Genomic DNA, 22,637 nt, shown 5'->3' with positions numbered 1-22,637 from the left:
TGCAGTGTTGAGAGATACAGAAAAGGGCTGCATCACAGGTCCTTGTGAGATAGGCTGAGGAGTTTGGACTTTGCCTTAAATTTAGTGGAGGCTGTTGAAAAATTTGAACAGGAAAGAAGCAGGCTTTTAGGTTAGGAAGATCAATGTGGCTGTAGCATTGAGAATGGATCTGCAGCCTTGAGACTAATGGCAACTAGATGGTGTTTAAATAATTAAATAATCTAGGCAGTAGATAATGGTGGTCTAAATAAATTTACTAGCCCTTGAGGTGGAGAGAAGTACAGTTGATGGATTTCTGAAATTAAGTAGATTTGACAGGGTTTGGTGATTGATTGGGGAGGAATCAAGGGTTATGTTTTGGTTATCACTTGGTTAGTGGTGTTCTTCTCTGATATAGAGGACCCTGTGAGACAGGAGGGAAGGGGGCAGGGCACAACCTTAAAAGAATGACAGCCCCTGAGGACATAAAGTGGTTAGAACCGAGATGGCGGAAGAATCTACTTCCAGTAGACCTTGAGCCTCATTATACGCTCATTGCGATACATTAGAATATTGTAAATGACGCCCCGCAGGCGCACTGACTGTTTGAGGCCAACCATAAAAGGCCAGAAAGTGGGCAGTGGTCCAATTCCTGGAAATCCCTGCCTCTTCCCCAAAATAGTTGGAGTAATCTTCCTATTGCTTAGCCTGTGAAATTACCCAGCCCATAAAAACTAACCATCCCATATTCCAGGGCCTATCGCCTTCTGAGAGGGCCCACACACTCTGTCTGTGGAGTGTGTATCTCCCTAAATAAACCTGCTTTCCCACTTAGGTCTTGGGGGAAACTCCCTTGCCTGACTGCTTGCATCCTTCACAAGCATCCTATATTAATAAATCTACTTCTTGCCTATGGCTTTGCCTCTCGCTGCATTCCTTCTGCACTGAGGCATAAAGAACCTGAGCTTCATTAGTCCTGAGACCAGGTGTGTGGTTTCAGCAGGGAGATTGTGGGTTCAAGCCCCATCTGAGATGTGATTGGGTTTGAGTCCCAATCTGAGGTGTGGGGTTTCATGGAAGAGGATCAAGTGGTTCTTTTGTTTTGACTGTGAAGCGTGGTGGGGGACAGATAGGAAGTGTTTAGTTACGGAGGTTCTTATATTGAATTGCTGAGTATATCCAAATGGAGATGTATATGTTGCTAGTATATATATGGGCCTGGAGTTCAGAGAGAGGAGACTGAGCTGGTGATAGAAGTTGTTAGCATATATAGATAGTAGTTGAAGTTACGGGCATGGATGAGGTCACCCAGAATGAGAATGCTATACTGATGATGATTTTCACAGGAGGGTACGAAAGATCTGTATTAGGGTAGAAGAGACTGTCATTATTTGAAAAACCACACTCAATCAATCAGTATTTGGTATTTAAATACATATTGTTTGAAAAAAGTTGGAAAAAAAAGTTTCTTCCTTTTTTTCCCTTAAAATAATAAAAATCATAGAAAATAAAACACAATAAAATCTTGATGGGTGGAATGATTTTCAGAACTGTGGGGGCCGGAGGATTTTTCCCTTTGCAACAACATATTTGTATTTTAGGAGGCCTGAGGCCAAGTGAGATTTTTAAATCTGAAGAAATGGGTTTAAAAACAAGACTGAGAAAAAAGGTTGTGAGTGTAAGAATCACAAAGGGCCAGAGAAGAAGAGGATTACCAGTCAGGCCAATTAACATGTTTTAAAATGTTATGACTGAATGAGAAATGAGGATCAAAAGCTGGATTTGGATAATGGTTCTTTTATTGGAGAGAAAGGACTTAATTGAGAAACACCTAAGTGGTTACAGTTAGGGACTGAAGAGGTTAGGATGATTCCCTGATTTCTAACTTGGACACTAGGGCCATTCAGTGAGATTGGGAGTATCTGTTAAAGAGCAAGTTTGGGAGGGAGTGGAGGAGTAGTAAGAGTTTAGTTTTAGAAGAAGTTGGATTTGAGGGATTACTGAGGCATCCAGGTGACAGCAGTTCTGTGTGTTATTGGCCATATCGGTCTTGATCTAAGGAGAATGGACTGGGCACATGGCACATTATTCCTACTCCCCCCCTCCACTGGGCAGAGCCTCGTGACTTGCAGGATCTTAGTGCCCCGACCAGGGATTGAACCCATGCTCTCGGCCACTGGACCACCAGGAAATTCCCACATTATTCCTACATTTTAAATTAACAGCTAATAATAGGGGCTTCCGTGGTGGCGCAGTGGTTGAGAATCTGCCTGCTAATGCAGGGGACACGGGTTCGAGCCCGGGTCTGGGAGGATCCCACATGGCTCCGAGCAACTAGGCCTGTGAGCCACAACTACTGAGCCTGCTGGTCTGGAGCCTGTGCTCCGCAACAAGAGACACCGTGATAGTGAGAGGCCCGCGCACTGCGATGAAGAGCGGCCCCCGCTTGCCACAACTAGAGAAAGCCCTCGCACAGAAACGAAGACCCAACACAGCAAAAATAAATAAATAAATGAATAAAATGACAACTAATAATAAAAACTTAATGTTTTCTCTTTAGGACATATTTGTTAATCTCACATTCTCTCTGATTACACAGTGAATTTCTTCAGTGTAGCTGAATGATATATTAGAATGTTACTAAGCTTTTTTTTTTTTTGCGGTACACGGGCCCCTCACTGCCGCGGCCCGTCCAGTTGCGGAGCACAGGCTCCGGACGCGCAGGCCCAGTGGCCATGGCCCACGGGCCCAGCCGCTCCGCAGCATGTGGGATCCTCCCGGACTGGGGCACGAACCCGCGCCCCCTGCATCGGCAGGCGGACTCTCAACCACTGCGCCACCAGGGAAGCCCTAGAATGTTACTAAGCTTTTTGAATGTTTAAATAAATCCACGTACTGATTCTTTATTTTACCTCCCCTCCCCAGGTGCAAACAGGCAAACAGAAAACAAATCCATTTTGTTGATAAGTTAGTTATGATAATGTCCCTGTAGAAACCATGCTATTTCCTTTTCTCTATGGGATTTTATAAGTTTTCAGTGATTGGATTTACATAGCTTTCTATGGAAGTCTGACTCCTGATTTTTACAGGTGCTCTATTTTGTTTAATCATTTAAATATTAGCAACAGCCCGGTGAGGAAAAGAGACATATTGCTTTGTTTTTGGCAGATCCAGAGAATGATATGGTGAGAGAAGGTGCTTATACTATTGACTAAAACTACAGTTCTGGATTATTTATGGATTTATCCCTGTCATTTGTCTTTTAACTGATCATAACCCTATAAAACCAAGAATCTCTTTTATATTAAAAATGAATTATTTGTTTAGTTGTGAGGTAATATTACAAGGGGAGCTGTTTAAATACTTTTTATTTCAACCATTATATATAAAAACTGTCACTTGGAAAGTACAGAGATTGGCAGCTAATTCTCTAGTTGTGGTGTAAGTTTATTTTCCTGCATAACATCTTTTGCTGTGCATAAAAGTAAATTAGTTACTTGTCATTTGAATTTGAATATGGCTGGGTGATAATGAATTACAATTGGGATGGTATGGAAAGTTACCATATACATGCACTAGTTATAGGATGTCTTCCTCCATCTCCCTCACAAAGACGGAATAATGACTGGTAAACAACTTGTGGACGTGGTATTATTGGAGATAACATAAACTCTGGATAAATACTACTATATCAGAATTATTTTTACTACTTGATGGAACTTATTTTTTAAACCTTAGAGAATCAACAAGTGTTTCCAAGGTAGACTGGAAGGCTGTTAGTAAATGGATCATTAGCATATGCACGGGGTTATTCCAAACTGCCTGTGAGACTGCTGGAGCCATCTCATCTTACTGTGGAACTGATTCTTAAACTTGCTGACCATCTGAGTTGTGTAACAGTTTCACATACCTTAAATTCTTATTCCTTGTGTCTTGTATTTTATTTTGCCTTTATTTTTTCTTACTAATCTTTAGTACTGTGTGAGTCTTGTGAAATGAAACTTGGGTGAATTGAAGAAAGCACAGTTGTAGACGGTCCTAACCATACTTTAGTGTTAATCATCTTGTTTGGATTTGCCAATTGAAAATTCTGATTTCAGTTTTATCTTATGCTGTACATTATAGAAAGTATACTGTAGTTTTTTTCCCATATATGGTAAGTATTTTGTGGATTAGTTGTCTCTGTTGCTTGAATATTGTGTTCCTGAGCCACTGCTAACAGAGAGTATGAAGCCCGCTTGGAAAGATACAGTGAGCGCATTTGGACGTGTAAGAGTACTGGAAGCAGTCAGCTAACACACAAAGAGGCCTGGGAGGAGGAACAGGAAGTTGCTGAACTGTAAGTAGTAGAAGCACTGCCCTTCTAGCGCTATCTTCATGTTATTAGGAAAGAGGGAATATTAACCATAAAACAATATTTGTATTTAAATTTATGGGACATAAATTGGAATACATTACGTTAGTATAATGTACTGGTGTCTTGCCTGTTGTCATTTTGCAAGTAACAGTATGTGGAATATATAGTTGTGTGTATACTTATTTAGATATTTACTAGGCTTTTGAGTGTTCTTGCTGTATACTTTTACCTTGTAAATACTCTGGAAATGTGGTTCTAAGCAAAGGAAGCTGGTATAATCTAGAAGTAATATGGAGGCAGCAAATTAGCAGAAAGTTTTCTTTATTTTGTGGTCATTTGAAATTTAAGATAGTATTTAAAGCAGCTATCAAAAATAAGTACACAGTTTGAAGACAGTTTATCTGAGTGGGGTGGTTGAATGAGGTGTCTTAAAAATTCTGTCTGTTTTCAAAGGGCCTATTTGTCTGGGTAGTCTCTCAAAAAAAACACTCAGAATTTAGGCAGTAGAAGCATGCAGAAGGTAAGTAGAAACTAAGGATGATAAAACAGTACTCTTTTTTTTAGTGGTTTTTTTTTAATTTAAGTATATTTGATATACAGTATTACATGTTACAGGAGTACATTATAGTGATTCACAAATTTTAAAGGTTATACTCCATTTCTAGCTACTATAAAAAAACAGTACTCTTTTAGAAATTCGGAGTAGAAACTTTTTCTGTGGACTTCTCATTGACTTCTCTTGATAGTATATAAGCAGAGAGCATACAGTTTAGTAATTAATACCATTCTGCTCTTTTGCCTGTGTAACAGAACACAACCTTCAGTTGAGACCTGGGGTCTAGTAATGGTTCCATCACTGATTAATAATTAGTGAAGTCTGTTAACCTGGTGCCTGTTTCTTCTTTGCTTGGGTCACTGACATAGTTCTGTTTTGGATTATTGTTATTTATGTATATGCCCCATTTAGTATACTAGACTCAGGGTTGGCCTACCTTTACTGTAAAGTGCCAGTTAGTAAATATTTTAGGGTTTGTGGGCCATGTGGTCTCTGTCTCAGCTATTCATGTATTTACTTCAGTGACCAGTGTGAGGACAGCAATGCTTTTTGAACAGCAGAGGCACATATGACAGTTTTGATGATTGGGGTTGTGCTTTGAGAAGATTAATCTGGAAGCGGTGTGCAAGATGAGTTAGAGAGGGAAGAGGCAGGTGGGAAGTCTGTGTAATCTAGCTAGGAGTATTCGGGTCGGGAATCATGGCATTATTGGGAATAGAAAGAATGAGATGGATTTACATTCTGAAAAGGGGGGTTTGGTCATAATTTTGGAAAACCACTACAAACTTTGTTCTTGAGAAGTCATAATACACATTAAAGATTTTCAGAAGACTGTAGTAAAGAAACTCTAGCTTGGTTTAGTCTTATGGGTTTTAAACTTATTCGACCTTAGATCCCATTACAACAGAGGGAAGTTCTGAAGAACACAAGTAGGGAATGTTTTATGTGATTTGATAGCTAATAAAATATAAGGAGTAATGGGAGAAATTGTTGAAAAAGACAGTGAGGTTTTATAATTTTTATTCAAAGTAGAAATACTTTTTTCTGATTATAAAAGAAATGCATACTTGTTATAAGAATGTAAACAATACAGAGTTAGTAAAAGAGTCTGAACATCATTGTCCAACTTCACTCCCCAGAAATAACCACAGACAATGAAGCTTTAAGCCTGAGTGACTGGGAGGCTTAATGGAAAGAGACAGTGAATTTATAGGGGCCAGGAAAGGCCTCGTGGAATTAAGGAAGTCTGAGGACATGTTGGAAGGGTGATTAAGCTGGGAGGGAAGACAGTGGGGAGAGGACAAAGGTAACAGTCTTAACAAAGGCAGGGAGACTTGAAGGTTATTGATCATGAGGGGAATAGCAGATAACTTGGTAGGTTAATTGTGAACGGAGTATGATAAGAGCTTTTAAGCCACAGTTGGAGGAACATTTGTTATGAACAGCACAGAGAGTGATTGAGAATATTGTAGTATGATAATAAACCTGCTACTTGCATCTGTATGAATATTCTCATGCCTGATCCTTCCTTTTGCCCTGTAACACATATGTTAAACTCTGGTCAGAATTGGATATCTAACAACTCTCCATTTAGGTTGCTTCACATTTTCTGCTGTCATCAAGAATCCAGCAGTGAATATCTTTGTGTACCTATGACAGTTCTCCTAACTGTTGTCAAACTGCTTTCCAAAAGAGGTGAAACGTGGGCTTTTGGCAGAGTATGTGTGCTATTTTGCACCATTCACTTGCTCCTATCAGGGTGTGATAATTAAAGTTCTTTTTTGCTAGTTTAATAAATGAAAAGTGGTACATCATTGTTTCACTTTGCAAGGAGTTCAAATCATGGTTCCAACATATTAACCATTCATGATTTATTTTTCTTATCTGTAAAATGAAAATTCTAGACCCCTCACAAGGTATTGTGAGAACTAAATGAAGGAATGCATTTTTATTGATTGAGACATAATAATTAAGTTATGGTCTCCCAACCAAAAATTGCGCAAAGGATGTGTATAAAGAATTCATACCTGAAAAGGGAAGTCAACTGCAAAAACGAATGGGAAAATGTTCAACCTTACTAATGATGTGCTTATTATTTTCATTTTATAGATGAGAAAGTTAACATGGACAGGTCAGTTAGACAAAGCTATTTAAAAGTTCTTTCTTTATTCTGTATACCACATAGGTTTTAATCTTTGTATTCTCCAGTGCCTTGCATGTATTTGCTAAAGAGCTTTTTGCATTGATCTGAGTAACTCTCCGGATAGACTCTCCTGCATTTTCTTGGTAACTGATGACATGTTTGTTTAGTTTGAAGGAGGAGTTCCCTGCCTGGTATGAGAAACTTGTTCTGGAAATGGTTCACCATAACACAGCCTCCTTAGAAAAGTTAGTAGATACTGCTTGGTTGGAGATCATGACCAAATATGCTGTGGGAGAAGAGTGTGATTTTGAGGTGAGTGCCTATTTTTATTTATTTTTTTAATGTGATTTGACTCACCAAATGTCAGGATTGGAGCTTCCAACATAGATTATAGAATATATTTCTTTGTGAGTAAAAATATACATTACATTTGAAGTCCACTTAATATCAAATATTTTAATCGCCAATTTTTTTTTTTTTTTTTTTTAATGTGTTGGGTTTTCGTTGCTGCAGGCAGGCTTTCTCTAGTTGCGGCGAGCGGGGGCTACTCTTCGTTGTGGTGCGAGGGCTTCTCATTGTGGTGGCTTCTCTTGCTGTGGAGCACGGGCTTCAATAGTTGTAGCTCGTGGGCTCTAGAGCACAGGCTCAGTAGTTGTGGCGCACAGGCTCAGCTGCTCCGCGGTGTGTGGGATCCTCCCAGACCAGGGCTCGAACCCATGTCCTCTGTGTTGACAGGTGGATTCCCAACCACTGCGCCACCAAGGAAGTCCCTAATCACCAAATTTTAGAACCACGTTTGTTATTGGGAATGTTGACTATTACAATAATTGTTAGACTGTATCATTGCAACGTTGTTTTCCCTGTTTTGTCCCTTTTTGATAACTTGATGCTGTATTGGCCTTGTTTGTTTTGTCATTTTTTTCATACTTTGTTTAAAAGACCTTTAGATATTTTTAGTCCAAATCTATGGAATCTATAGGCAAAAGATTTCATTTCCCTGCAACAGTGATTGAGTTGACTGTTTTGTTTTTCTATTTAAATTTTTAAATTTTCCAGCCCATTACTAAAGGATAACTATTACTGAAGTAAATAGGTAAGATAGCTATTACTATTACTAAAGGATTTACTAAAGTAGTTAGGTAAACTGTTTACGTAACACTAAAGCAATCCCTATATAATCCTTTGAAAACTTAAGTAAGATTCAGGGCGGAAGGGAACTAACATTTGTTGAATTTCTGTATGTACTGGATACTGGGCTAGTTGCTTTACATAATGTCTTACAGAATCTGCACAGAAAAGTGAGGTGGTAAACAGGCGCAGATGTTTAAGTAGCTTGTTCAGGTTTATATAACGTACTAGTTAGTACTAGTGATTTCATCTGTATGTAATGAAATGGCTGACTGACAGTGGCCTGGACTTCTCAAACTTTAGCCTAAATAAAATCACTTAGAGGATTACTGAATGTACATTCTTGGGCCCCATCCCCTGAGAGCTTGATTCAAAAGGTCTAGGGTAGGGCCTGAAAGTTTGCAGTTCTAACAAGCTCCAGGATGTGATGATACGAACCCTCTGGGGACAACATTTTGAGTAGCATCGGCTTAACCAATGAAGACATTTGATTATCTCGCATAATAAGTCTTAGAGGCAGGCAATTCCAAGTTTGGTATAGAGGCTGAATAATATTGTCAAGGACTTAAACTCCGTCTCTCTGCCTTTCTGCTCCGCTTTTCTCAGTGTGTTTGGTTTTGTCCTTAGCTTTGTTGCCTCTTGGTTGTGAAATTGTGACTGTGAGCACAATTGTTTGCTCACTCGCAATTCAGAGTGATCAAATATCTAAGCACAGTAAGAAAATCTTTACCAGAAGCATATTCCTCCTGTCCCCCCCCTTTTTTTAAAAAAATATTTATTTATTTTGGCTGCGCTGGGTCTTATTTGCGGCACGCAGGACCTTTGTTGTGGCATGCGGGCTTCTTAGTTGCGGCATGCAAACTCTTAGTTGGCAGCATGCATGTGGGATCTAGTTCCCCGACCAGGGATCGAACCCGGGCCTCCTGCATTGGGAGTGCAGAGTCTTACCCACTGGACCACCAGGGAAGTCCCCCTCCTGTCCCCTTTTATCTTTACATGTTATTGCCTAGACCATGGCTTACATAATCCATCAGCTGCAGGGGGGCTGAGAAAGTGAATACTACCTTTTTTATAAAGCCTCAAAAGAGACAGGCTGGCAAGAGAAGAGGAGGAGGGGAATGGCCTAGGTAGCCCAACAATAGCCAGTAAGTCTGTGTCTATCTGGCTCCAAAGTCCTTGTTCTTTCTTTAATTTACTTTGACTCCTTGTATCTCCTAGCTACTTTTTTAAAATTTTGTAATTGTCTGTGGAATCATCATTGGGTTTTAATCACACACTGTATCATTCAGTGTCCTGGCAGGAAACAGATGGCATATTCATATAGTGTAATCAAATTGAGTTTAATAAAGGAACTACAGACAGCAGACAGCAGTCTGATCTAGGTCAAGGAAAACTAACAAGGTTAAAGTACCTCATGGCTGTCAATAGTGGAGAGGCTTTACTACTTCTAAACCCCAAGTAAATGAGGGGAGGGAGTGGATACAGGAACTAGGAGAGAGTAATGTAATTGTAGAAAAGTACTTTGGTAGTGAGAAGTAACCAACCTGCTAGGGAGACAGGGGAATGAATATACCATATGATTTTCTGCTTATGCTTCCCATGGGTGGAACTCACCAAAATCTAAAGGGCAAGGGAGCCCTTTGATGTAGTTCATAAAGATCAGCCTGTTTAAGCACAGAGCAAGGCAGAGAAGACTGGAGACAGATATGGAGTGGCAAAAGGAAGATACTCTGCACACATCTGCAAGGTGGAAGAGGAAGAGTTCCAGGAAGGGGGGGAGAGAGATTAGGGAGATAGGCGTGTCCATAAACATATGAAAAGATGTTTACATTCATTAGTAATCTAGGAAATCAAACTGAAACCGTAGTGAGATCATTTTATACTCATCAGATTAGTAAATAAGAAAAAGTCAAAATAATGCCAAATTTTGACAAGAATCTGGAGCTGCTCATTCACTGCTAACTATTTTGGTAAATGCTTTGGCATTATTGAATACAGTAGACTTTGACTAGGGTTTTTATTCTTGAGTATTTACTCTTTTGATAACTAATAATGTTGAGCACCTTATGTGCTTGTTGCTATCCTTCTATTTGTATTTTCTTTGGTGAAGTGTCTGTTCAGATCTTTGTCCATTTAAAAATTTAGTTTAGGGCTTCCGTGGTGGCGCAGTGGTTGAGAGTCTGCCTGCCGATGCTGGGGACACGGTTCGTGCCCCGGTCCGGGAAGATCCCACATGCCACGGAGCGGCTGGGCCCGTGAGCCATGGCCGCTGAGCCTACGCGTCCGGAGCCTGTGCTGTGCAACGGGAGAGGCCACGACAGTGCGAGGCCTGCGTACCGCAAAAAAAAAAAAAAAAAAAAAAAAAATTTAGTTTAAATTTAAATTGTTTATTTTCTTGTTTTTAAGTTGTGAGACTTATTTATATATTCTGCATACGTATCCTTTATTAGATATGTGTTTTTGCTTTTTCTCCCAATCTAGGGCTTGTGTTTTTACTCTCTTAACAGTGTTTTTTGAAGAGCACAAATTTTTAGTTTTTTTTTTTTTTTTTGCGGTACACGGGCCTCTCACTGCTGTGGCCTCTTCCGTTGCGGAGCACAGGCTCCGGACACGCAGGCTCAGCGGCCATGGCTCACGGGCCCAGCGGCTCCGCGGCACGTGGGATCTTCCCGGACCGGGGCACGAACCCGTGTCCCCTGCATCGGCAGGCGGACTCTCAACCACTGCGCCACCAGGGAAGCCCAAGTTTTTAGTTTTGATAAGCCAAATGGAAAGAAAGTACCTAACCATATCTGTAATTATGTGTAATATAAATGTTCTAAAAACTTCACTTAAAAGGTAGAGATTGTCAGATTGGATAAGAAAGCAACACGCGACTATCTGCTGCCTATAAGAAAGATACAAATAGAATAATATGAAAAGGGTGGAAAAAAGATACCATCCTAACATTAGTCAAAAGAAATCTGGTATGGCTGTATAAGTGTCAGACAAAGTAGGTTTCAGGACAGAGAATATTACCATGAATAAAGAAGCATTTCATAATGACAAAGGGATCAGTTTATTAAGAGGGCATAGCAGTCCTTAATGTTTATGTATTTACTAATGAGAGCTTCAGAGTACATGAAGCAAAAATAGAACTACCAAAAGAAATAGACAAGTCAAAATTATAGATGGAGATTTCAGCCCCCTCCCCTTTTCTCAATAACTGGTAGAAAGAGTAGACAAAAAGTCAGCCAGAATATAGAAAACCTGAATAACATTATCAACCAACTTGACCTAATTGTCATTTATAAAACATTCCACCTAATAACTGCAGAATACACATTCCTTTCAAGTGCATAGTTTATGATGGTAGACCGTAGTCTGGGCCATAAAAAAAGTCAGTAAACTTACAAGGGTTCAAATCATACAAAGTATATACTCTGACCAGAATGGAATTAAATCAATAACAAGATATCTGGAAACTCTGCAAATAATTGGAAACTAAATAACACAACTTTAACTTACTCATAGATTAAAGAAGAAATCAAAAGGGAAATTAGATAATATTTTGAACTGAATGAAAATACAGTATATTAGAATTTGTGAGATACTGCTTACAGTAGTGTTTAGGAGAAATGTATAATACTAAACATCTCTGAGAAAAAAAGAAAGGTCTCAAATCATTGACCTTGGCTTTTACCTTGAGAAATAAGAAAAAGAACCCAAAGGAAACAGAAGAAGAAAGGAATTAGTAAAAATCAGAGCAAAATCAATAAAATAGAAAACAGGAAAACCATAGAGGAAATCAGTGAAACCAAAAGCTGGTAATTTGAGAAGATCAATAAAATTAATAAACCTGTAGGCAAACTCAGGTTAAAAAAAAAAGAAGACACGAATTAACCAATATGAAGAATTAGGTGATATCCCAACAGAGCCTACAGATATTGACAGAATAATAAGGGAATATTATTAACACCTTTAAGCCAATAAATCTGACAATTTAAATGAAAACATTCCTTGAAAGACACAAACTACCAAAACTGACTGAAGAAGAAATAGAAACCTTTAATGGCCCTTTATCTATTAAATAAATTGAATTTGTAATGAAAATCATCCCACAAAGAAAACTTCAGGCCCAGATGTTGTCACTGGTGAATTCTACCAAACATTTAAGGAAGAAATAATACCAATTCTATATGTTATTTCAGAAAATAGAAGAGGAGGGAATTCTTAACAAATTATTTTATGAGGTCAGCATTACCCTGATACGGAAACCGTATAAGCACAAGAAAAAGCCACAGACTAAGAAAAAAAGTATGTTCACAAAGCTCTCTTGTGAACCTAGATATAAAAGTTCTAATAAAAATTTTAGCAAGTGAAATCCAACATTATGTTAAAAGGATAATACATCATGACTAAGTGGGGTTTAGCCTAAGAATGCAAGGTTTTAAATTTCTAATTCTCCTTACTGATAAACCATACGATCATCTCAATTTACACACAAAATACATTCGACAAAACCCAAATTCCTAATAAAAACTCCCAGATAACTGCAAATAGAAACTTCTTCAACCTGATAAATAGTATTTACAGAATAACAATCTACAGCTAACATCATACCTAATGATAAAAGACTGAATGTCTGCTTTCCTACTCTACTTAATATTGTACTGGGGGTTCTAGTCAGAAAAAGAAGTAAAAGGCATCCAAATTGGAAAGGAAGAAGTAAAATTGCAGACAGCACGATTGTCTATGTAGAAAATCTCATGGAATCTACCATATAAGGTACTAGAACTAATAAGTGAGTTTAGCAAGGTAGCAGGATACAAGATAAATACAGTCATCCCTTGGTATCCGTGGAGGATTGGTTCCAGGACCCTGTGGATACCAAAATCTGCAGATGCTCAAGCCCCTTATATAAAATGGTGTAGTGTTTGCATTTAACCTATGCACATCCTGCAGTATATGTTAAATTACCTGTAGATTACTTATAATACCTAATACACATGTAAATGCTGTGTAAATAGTTGCCAGTGTGAAGCAAATTCATATTTCACTTTTTGGAATTTTTTTCTTTCTTTTTTTTTTTTTAATATTTTCGATATGTGGTTGGTTGAATCCACAGATATGGAACCCGTGGAAATGAAGGGCCCACTATACAAAAAACCAATTTGTATTTCTATGTGTTAGCAGCAAACAGTTGGAAATTGAAATTTAAAAATTCAATACCATTTATAGTAACATCAAAAAATCTGGAATACTCTGGGAGTAAATCTGACAAAAGATGTGTAAGACCTATACACAAAACTATAAAACATTGCTTAGGGAAATTAAAGAAGGCCTTAAATGATGGAGAGGTAGACTTTGTTCATTGGTCAGAAAACTAAATATTGTTAAGATGTCAGTTCTTCCCAAATAGACGTATAGATTCAACACAATTAATAGTAAAATCCCAGCAGCTTGTTTGTAGGGATTGCCAAGCTGATTGTAATGCAAAAAACCTAGCCAGAACAACTTTGAAAAAGAACAGCTGTCTGATTTTGAGCCTTATTGTAAAGTATTAAGACCGTGTGAAATTGGTATAAAGATAGACCAGTAGATCAGTGGAACAGAGTAGCATCCGGAAATAGGTGTGAGCACGTGCGCGCGCGCGCACACACACACACTCTCCCTCTCTCTCTCCCTCTCTCTCTCTCTCTCTCTCTGTGCTGATTTTTGATAGAGGTGAAAGGTAATTAAGTGAAGAAAAGATAGTCTTTTCAACAGATGTTCTGGAGAATTGAATATCCATATATATTTTTTTTTAGAAAATGGAAATTCTTGAACTTTATTTACACATTTCTCAGGTTTGTGCAGTAGTTGCCCTTTGGCATTAGTATATTGGTACGTGAATTATGAACTAGATTGTGATCATTTTATTTTTTAAGATGTCATATTTCAACCTGGAGATCTGAGAAATAAAGTTGAAAAAAATCACTGTGCTTGACTACTTTAGAGTTTCAGTGACTTTTGTCAGGTGAGGTGGAATGTGTATTGGATAATATATTCTAAATGTTACCTTTAGGTTTCTAGTTCTTAATATCTTTTTTTTCTTAATATTTATTTATTTATTTGGCTGAACTGGGTCTTGGTTACGGCATGCAGGTGCAGCATGTGGGATCTAGTTCCCTGACCAGGGGTTGAACCTAGGCCCCCTGCATTGGGAGCGTGGAGTCTTAGCCACTGGATCACCAGGCAAGTCCCCTTAATTATTATCTTTGATTCTTTCTCCTATCTCCCTTATAGGTTGGGAAGGAAAAAATGCTAAAGGTGAGGATTGTGAAGATTCATCCTTTGGAGAAAGTGGATGAAGAGGCCACTGAGAAGAAATCTGATGGTGCCTGTGATTCTCCCTCAAGTGACAAAGAGAATTCTAGCCAAATCGCTCAGGACCATCAGAAGAAGGAGGCAATTGTGAAAGAGGATGAAGGAAGGAGAGAGAGTATTAGTACGTATGATAGTAGCTTTCCTTAATGAGTTATGCAACTCATTATGCGCAAATCTTTTTGAGTTCTCTAGCAATTAAATTTGTAATTGGGTTTGTTGCTATATAGACATGATTTTGTCTGTTTATGATTCGGAAAACAACTAAAATACCTACAAAGTGAATCAAGATTTAAATCTCCCTACACAATTAAGACAATTGGGAAGTCATTTCCTCTAGTTGCTTGGAAATCTATGTGCACATACCTAGCTACCCAAGATGGGAAAGTAAGTTTGCCTGCCTTTTCTCTTTAAGTTGGAATTATGTATATGTGTGGAAGGGGTGTGATCAGAGTATGAGAGGGATAAATTCTAATCTCTGTTTCTCTTCACGTTGCAAGCCAGTGTGACAGTTTTGAGATTCTTCCTTTTATCTGTATTTTGTAACTCAAATTTGTCTCAGATGGGAGCTGCCAGAATTCTGAAACACTATGATATCTGAAAGTAATTTTTAGGGACTTGGAGACATAATGTAATGTTTTGAAAGTTGAAGAACTGAGACATTGCCCATTGGAAAAATAAATTGTCCTCTGAGGTCGTCTTTTTTTTTTTTAAATCTGTGTCAGTAAGGAATTTGACTGGGATAGGTGTCTTCTGTCTCCACAAATATGAGTACTCAAGTAGTCATGTATATTGATCCCCTTCCCCATGATTGTTAGAGGATCAAATTTTACCTCATTATTTAACTATTACAAAGTTTGAATTAGAACATTTCATTAGAATGTTATGCTGTATGTCTTCCATTCTATTCTTTGTCTCTCCAGATGTTTTGGATATGTGCAGATGGTTTTAAAGGAATGTTCTTATCTAGTCCCGAGGAAACTTCTGAGGCTCGTCTGCCCCAGTTGTTGATGCTTCAGTTTTGTTTTCCACTCTGCATTTTGAATGCTAACGTCTATGTTTTTCAGTTTCTCTTTTCCTTCTTTTTGATACTGAAGTTTTCTAACATGTATATTACTTATAATTCCCAAGACTTGAGGTTGATAAGTGTGTTGGTTAGGTGTTGACTGATGATATGTCTTCTAACACTTCTTCTAGAACCAGATCATTGGAATACCAATGATGTGTTACAGTTGTTAGTTTTATGCCTTAAACGTGTACTAGGAACCCCTAGTTTTAGGCTTTGGCTTCTTTTTTAGGGTGTTATATGCCTTAGTTTAGGTTTTAATTTTGGGATATAATGTTATTGCTAGTATGTGGAAAGAATGGTAGGCAGGCTAAAGAATGTTATGATGTACTCTGAATGTTTTCAGGGGGAAAACTGATTAGAATTTACATAGAAATATGAGAGACAAATTCCAGTATACGAAATGTTTTCTCACAAGGTAACCTTCCTTCTACTTTATGGGGGGAAAAATGTATTAGGCAGGAACTTTTCAGTTTTGTGTTTTTAACCTCACTGTTACGAATGTCTGTGTTCTTCCTTCATCTCAGAAGGGATCTGTCTGTCCTTCCTCTTGGTCAAGATACTTGTGCTTTGAATTCCATTCCTTCCTGCTTTCTCAAGGATTGGGTTAACTCTTATTATTCTACTCTACAGTGTTTTTAACCCTCTCTCTAATGGTTCTTCTCAACTTATAAATGAAGTTCCATTTTCTAAAAACAAAAACATACCCTCCCTTGATCCTGTTGTTCTATTTCTGTCTTACTCATTCAAGCCAAAGTTCTTGAGAATGTTGTCTCCACTTTCTGACCATCAGTTTATTCCTTATGCTATTATAGTCTAACTTCTGCCTCTTTAGTCCTAAAACTGTTCCTAATAAGGTTATGGGTGACCCCTAATTGCCAAATCCACTGATTTCTTCTTAGTCCATTTTACTTTTCTTTTACATTTAACACTGTTGGTCACTCTCAAATCTTTTAGTTTATTTGATAGCACAGTCTCCTATTTCTCTAACTACTTTTCTTTTTTTATTTTCTTTTTCCCCACTGCCATTCCTTAGATTTTTTTCATATGGTTTTTGTTCTGCCTTTTTATTTTTATTTATTTATTTTTTTTGCCTTTTTATTTTTCACTACATCATCATCTACTTGATTTCTAAGGCAGAAAACTTAGAAACCTTTAACATTCCCACATCTAGTTGGTTACCAAGTCTGTCTTCTTGACTCTTTCCTTCACCATTCTGATACATTAATCCAGATGTTTAAGATTATATCTTATGATTCCCTTTCTTCAGTCTCACCTTCCCATTTTATTCATTTTCTAACTGCTGAAAGTGCTTTTTCTTTTTCTTCATTTTTTCACACTAGTGCTCTTTCCAAAATGTACATCTAGTTAGTTAGATCAAAAATCCTTTGTTTCCCTAGTGTCCGTAAGACAAATTCCAGCCTATATGAATGGTATACAAGGTTCATTATAATTTATAAGCCCCTACTTACCTCTGTAGTCTGATTGTTTTAATTGTACTGTAGATCATATTCACCTGTATCTCATTATTTGCAGTCTCTGAACAAGTCATATTCTTTCTGAGTCTTCCCTGCCTATCTTCCAGACTAAATTAGACATTGCTTCTCTCTTTTTGAGAATTTTTCTCTCTAATCTAGTATTTTTCTATACCAATCTCTATTATAGTATTTACCCATTGTATTGTAATTATTGTTGACTCCTCCCATAGACTTTAGCTACTTGAAGTAAGGACCTTATGATTTACCTTAGGGCCCCATCACTCAGTGCTTGGTTGCAGAGTAGCTGTTCAGGAAGATTACTGAGTGGATAGAATTAAAAGAATTATTTTTTTCACTAATTTTCTATTGATTTGATTAGATGACAGAGCACGTAGATCTCCACGAAAACTTCCTACTTCATTAAAGAAAGGAGAGAGGAAATGGGCACCTCCAAAATTTCTGCCTCACAAATATGATGTGAAACTACAAAATGAAGATAAGGTTAGTTGGCACTTTATATTAAACCTCTTACATGTAGTAGATGTTGTTTAAGAAAATATCAAAGGGCTCGTTTTCTCGTAGAAAATGTGCTAAAGAAAAATGTAAATAAATGTTTCTACAACAAATTCTGAGTGGTTTTCTGGTCTTTGTAATTATGACTTTAAACTGTATTGTCTTTCCTAGGAGACAGCATGCTTTTTCCTTTTTAATAGGAATTATTAGGGTGTGAGAGTAGTTTACATTTGAGCTTCAAACTTAGTTATTTGAAAAAATAAGACTCTGTTTCCAGTGGTTATGGGCTTCCTGAGGAAATAGCTCTTCCCAGTTAAAAGCAGAGCAATTTGTAATATAATTAAACTCAGAAAGTGAGTTAACTCTAACCAGTGCTTTTTCAAGGCATCTGAAGCTAATAATCTAAAATGGTGAATACCCTTTAAATAACTTAGTACTATGTTTTATTGATTCTGAGATGTTCAACTTTCATATTTTTATATTTCCAGAATAAGGATATGTATCTTTTTTTTTTTAAATTGAAGTATAGTTGATTTACAATATTGTGTTAGTTTCTGGTGTACAGCAGAGTGATTCAGTTATACATATATATATGTATATTCTTTTTCATATTCATTTCCATTATAGTTTATTACAAGATATTGAATATAATTCCCTTTGCTATACAGTAGGACCTTGTTGTTTATCTATTTTATATATAGTAGTTTGTATCTGCTGGAATCAGGATATATCTCAATATCAATTGGCAAGAATTCTTTTCTTTGTGGTACATAATGTGTCTTTCATTAATAGCATTCTAGATTTCATGAAATATGCCATGTTGCTTTTGGGTACTTTTATTCCTATATGTCTAAGATCTCATCATTAGAAAGAAGCAGGAGGGCGGCTAGGTGTGGAAGGCAGTTGCACATTTGTCTTCATGTCTAACTGTTATATAGAAGAAACAGCTATGGCCTGAGAAATTAAATAATTCTATCAAAGTTCCTAATTTAATAAATGAGATTAGGAAGGATTATAACCTGGATCTCTTGCCTCTTTAGAGTGTTGTTTTTTTCCCACGTCAGAATGCTGACAAGTCTTATTTCATTTTGACTCATTTGTTTTATAGTTAGTGACCTGAAGACATTACTGGATTGTTAGGATTTCTTTATATTTGAAAATTGTATGTTAAATACAATTCTTCACTAAGTTTCTTAGCTCCCGTTCAGCAAGGTGGCTAGTTAAAACATCATTGCTGGGACCTCCCTGGTGGCGCAGCAGTTAGGAATCCACCTGCCAATGGCAGGGGACACGGGTTCGAGCCCTGGTCTGGGAAGATCCCACATGCCACAGAGCAACTAAGCCCGTGCGCCACAACTGCTGAGCCTGCACTCTAGAGCCCGCAAGCCACAACTACTGAAGCCTCCACGCCTAGAGCCTGTACTCCGCAAGAGAAGCCACTGCAATGAGAAGCCCGTGCACTGCAATGAAGAGTAGACCCCGCTCGCCGCAACTAGAGAAAGCCCGTGCACAGCAGCGAAGACCCAGTGCAGCCAAAAATAAATAAACAACAAATAAATAAATAAAAGAAAAATGAATCCCTTATTGATGTACCTTTATGTAGTATTCCCTTCCTTTTCCCCCTTCCTTTTATAAGCGATTGATGATGACTTTCCATTTACTTCTTTTTCAAAAAAATTTATTTATTAATTTATTTATTTAGCTGCACCGGGTCTTAGTTGCAGCATGCACGATCTTCGTTGCCTCGTGTGGGATATTTAGCTGTGGCATGCAGGCTCTTTGTTACAGCAGGCGGGATCTAGTTCCCTGACCAAGGATTGAACCTGAGCCCCCTGCATTGGCAGCATGGAGTCTTAACTGCTAGACCACTAGGGAAGTCCCTCCATTTACTTCTAAATTCTTAACAAGAGGAACTGTTGGTTCAACAGATATACCCATTTTTAGGACTTTGATACATATTGACACATTGCCTACAGATATCTTTAACATTCTGTCTCTGAAAATTATTCTTCTTCTATCTAGTATATAACCTATTTTATAGGTGTAATGATGAGTTTTCCAGAGAGAATATAAATCTTTGTTCTCATTGGTTAATTGCTTTTTACCCCAGTAGTGAGTTAACTATTTCTATTTGTTAACCTAGATCATCAGTAATGTGCCAGCAGACAGCTTGATTCGTACAGAACGCCCACCAAATAAGGAGATACTTCGATACTTTATACGGCATAATGCATTACGGGCTGGTACTGGTGAAAATGCACCTTGGGTGGTAGAAGATGAATTAGTGAAGAAATATTCCTTGCCTAGCAAGTTCAGTGACTTTCTGCTTGATCCATACAAGGTAAGGTCACTTAAGTTTTGGACAGCAGGATGGAACACTATTGAATGAATTTATTTCCTCTGATGGTTACAGTAGATTTTGAACTCTAACTTCAGATAATGAATTCAAAGTTTTCACGTATATCTATTTCATATAGGTTGTGATTATGGGGTTGGTAGGGAAGAGGCCACACTGAATATCTCCTCTTCTAATTTGACTTATTTTACTATGGTTGCATAATTAAAACAAAGAAACAAATTACATGCATGTGCCTTTTTGTCTCAGATCTTTCTTGGAATGAGGTATGGTATTAAAAAAATTATTTTTGCAAATTGATTACTAAAAATGAAAACTGATTTTGTATGTGAGATAAGATCAAATATACTTTCAGCCTTGAAAAGGACTAAGTATTGCTTTGTATGACAGATTAGTAGAAAATCTAGCACTTCTATTATTTTTCCTTTAATTATCTCATTTGATTTTCAGAATATTCTTATGAAGTTGTATGGTATATATATATTTTCATCTCTTTCTTGTAATTATGAAAAACTAAGGCTATCTTACAACTGAGTCATACAACTAAATTACTTCAATTACCTTATGTTGATATCGTTAACAAAAGTATATTGAGAAATAATTTTACTTCTTCAAACATTGGTAAAGACCTCCAACCGTAGTTTAGCATTAGCATGTTTTCTTATTCTAGACCAGCACGATCAGGCATTATCTTCCATTATGCTCTTTAAGTTTTTAACATTTGTGTAAAAAGAAAAATTTAGGGATTAGTTGACTTTTTCTAGATCAGGACTAAAATTTCCATGGAACACTATTTAGTAAACCTAAACTTTTTCTTTTTTTTATTATTTTTATTTTTATTGGAGTATAATTGGCTTTACAGTGTTTTGTTAGTTTCTGCTGCTACAATGAAGTGAATCAGCTATATGTATACCTATATCCCCTCCCTCTTGGACCTCTCACCCGCCATCCCACCCATCTAGGTTGTCACAGAGTACCGGGCTGAGCTCCCTGTGCTATACAGCAGGTTCCCACTAGCTGTTTTACACATGGTAGTGTATTTATGTCAAACCTAATCTCCCAGTTCATCCCACCCTCCCCTTCCCCCCGTGTCCACATGTCCATTCTCTACGTCCACATCTCTTTTCCTGCCCTGCAAATAGGTTCATCTGTACCTAGAATTTTTCTAGATTCCACATATATGCATTAATATACAATATTTGTTTTTCTCTTTCTGGCTTACTTCACTCTGTATGACAGACTCTAGGTCCATCCACATCTCTGCAAATGACCCAATTTCGTTCCTTTTTATGGCTGAGTAATATTCCATTGTATATGTGTACTCACGTCTTCTTTATCCATTCATCTGTTGTTGGACATTTAGGTTGTTTCCATGTCCTGGCTATCGTAAATAGTACTGTAATGAACATTGGGGTACATGTGTCCTTTTGAATTATGGTTTTCTCAGGGTATATGCCCAGTAGTGGGATTGCTGGGTCATTTTGGTAGTTCTGTTCTTAGTTTTTTTAAGGAACCTCCATACTGTTTTCCACAGTGTCTGTATCAATTTACATTCCCACCAACAGTGCAAAAGTGTTCCGTTTGGGCTTCCCTGGTGGCGCAGTGGTTGAGAGTCCGCCTGCCGATGCAGGGGACACGGGTTCGTGCCCCGGTCTGGGAAGATCCCACATGCCATGGAGCGGCTAGGGCCGTGAGCCATGGCTGCTGAGCCTGCGCGTCCGGAGCCTGTGCTACGCAACGGGAGAGGCCACAACAGTAAGAGGCCCGCGTACCACAAAAAAAAAAAGTGTTCCGTTTTCTCCACACCCTCTCCAGCGTTTATTGTTTATAGATTTTTTGGTGATGGCCATTGTGACTGGTGTGAGGTGATACCTCATTGTAGTTTTGATTCGCATTTCTCTAACAGTCAGTGATGTTGAGCATCTTTTCATGTGCCTCTTTGCAATCTGTATGTCTTCTTTGGTGAAATGTCTATTTAGGTCTTCCACCCATTGTTTAATTGGGTTGTTTGTTTTTTGGATATTGAGCTCCATGAGCTGTTTGTATATTTTGGAGATTAGTCCTTTGTCTGTTGCTGCGTTTGCAAATATTTTCTCCCATTCTGAGGGCTGTCTTTTCGTCTTGTTTATGGTTTCCTTTTGCTGTGCAAAAGCTTTTAAGTTTAATTAGGTCCCATTTGTTTATTTTTGTTTTTATTTTCATTACTCTAGGAGGTGGGTCAAAAAAGATCTTGTTGTGATTTATGTCACAGCATTATCTTCCATTAGGCTCTTTAAATTTTTATCATTTGTGTAAAAAGACAAATTTAGGGATTAGTTGACTTTTTCTAGATCAGGACTAAAATTTCCATAGAACTATTTAGTAAACCTAAACTTTTTCTTAAATTTTTTTATTTACTGAGGGGAAATTTTAATTTGTTTTCGTTTTATTGCTGTAGAGTTTTGGAACTGTGATACAGCTTTCGGTGGTTATAACAGGAACTTACTGTCTTTACTGTATGAAAATTGTATATAAGATCATCTCTAAATAGGTTTTAGACTCTTGGATCATTTGAGTCCTAAATATTTTCTTCTTTTTAAATTTTACAGTTGTCTTTTATGTATTTTAGTTCAGTGATTCAAATATGTGAGTAACATGAAAGAAAGACTGAGTATAATTTATGGATAAAAAGGTCTTTGGGTTTTATTAGAACAAAAAAGCTGATCCACACTTTCTG

At 37.6% G+C, this 22,637-nt stretch overlaps 1 protein-coding gene across 2 annotated transcripts in view; it reads left to right on the top strand.

Annotated features, from left to right (window-relative positions):
- The window catches only part of BAZ1B (bromodomain adjacent to zinc finger domain 1B), a 64,643-nt gene that overhangs the window by 5,077 nt on the left and 36,929 nt on the right, over window positions 1-22,637 (top strand). For both annotated transcript variants that reach the window (XM_033841391.2, XM_033841392.2), the window contains exons 2-6: window positions 4,202-4,318; window positions 7,203-7,347; window positions 14,431-14,632; window positions 17,432-17,553; window positions 19,709-19,906. In XM_033841391.2, the coding sequence (XP_033697282.1) occupies window positions 4,202-4,318; window positions 7,203-7,347; window positions 14,431-14,632; window positions 17,432-17,553; window positions 19,709-19,906 (784 nt within the window). The remainder of the gene's footprint in view (window positions 1-4,201; window positions 4,319-7,202; window positions 7,348-14,430; window positions 14,633-17,431; window positions 17,554-19,708; window positions 19,907-22,637) is intronic.

This window comes from Tursiops truncatus, chromosome 15, assembly GCF_011762595.2.
Source record: "Tursiops truncatus isolate mTurTru1 chromosome 15, mTurTru1.mat.Y, whole genome shotgun sequence".
Lineage (NCBI taxonomy): Eukaryota > Metazoa > Chordata > Mammalia > Artiodactyla > Delphinidae > Tursiops > Tursiops truncatus.
This window is presented reverse-complemented; position numbering and strand designations above follow the sequence as displayed.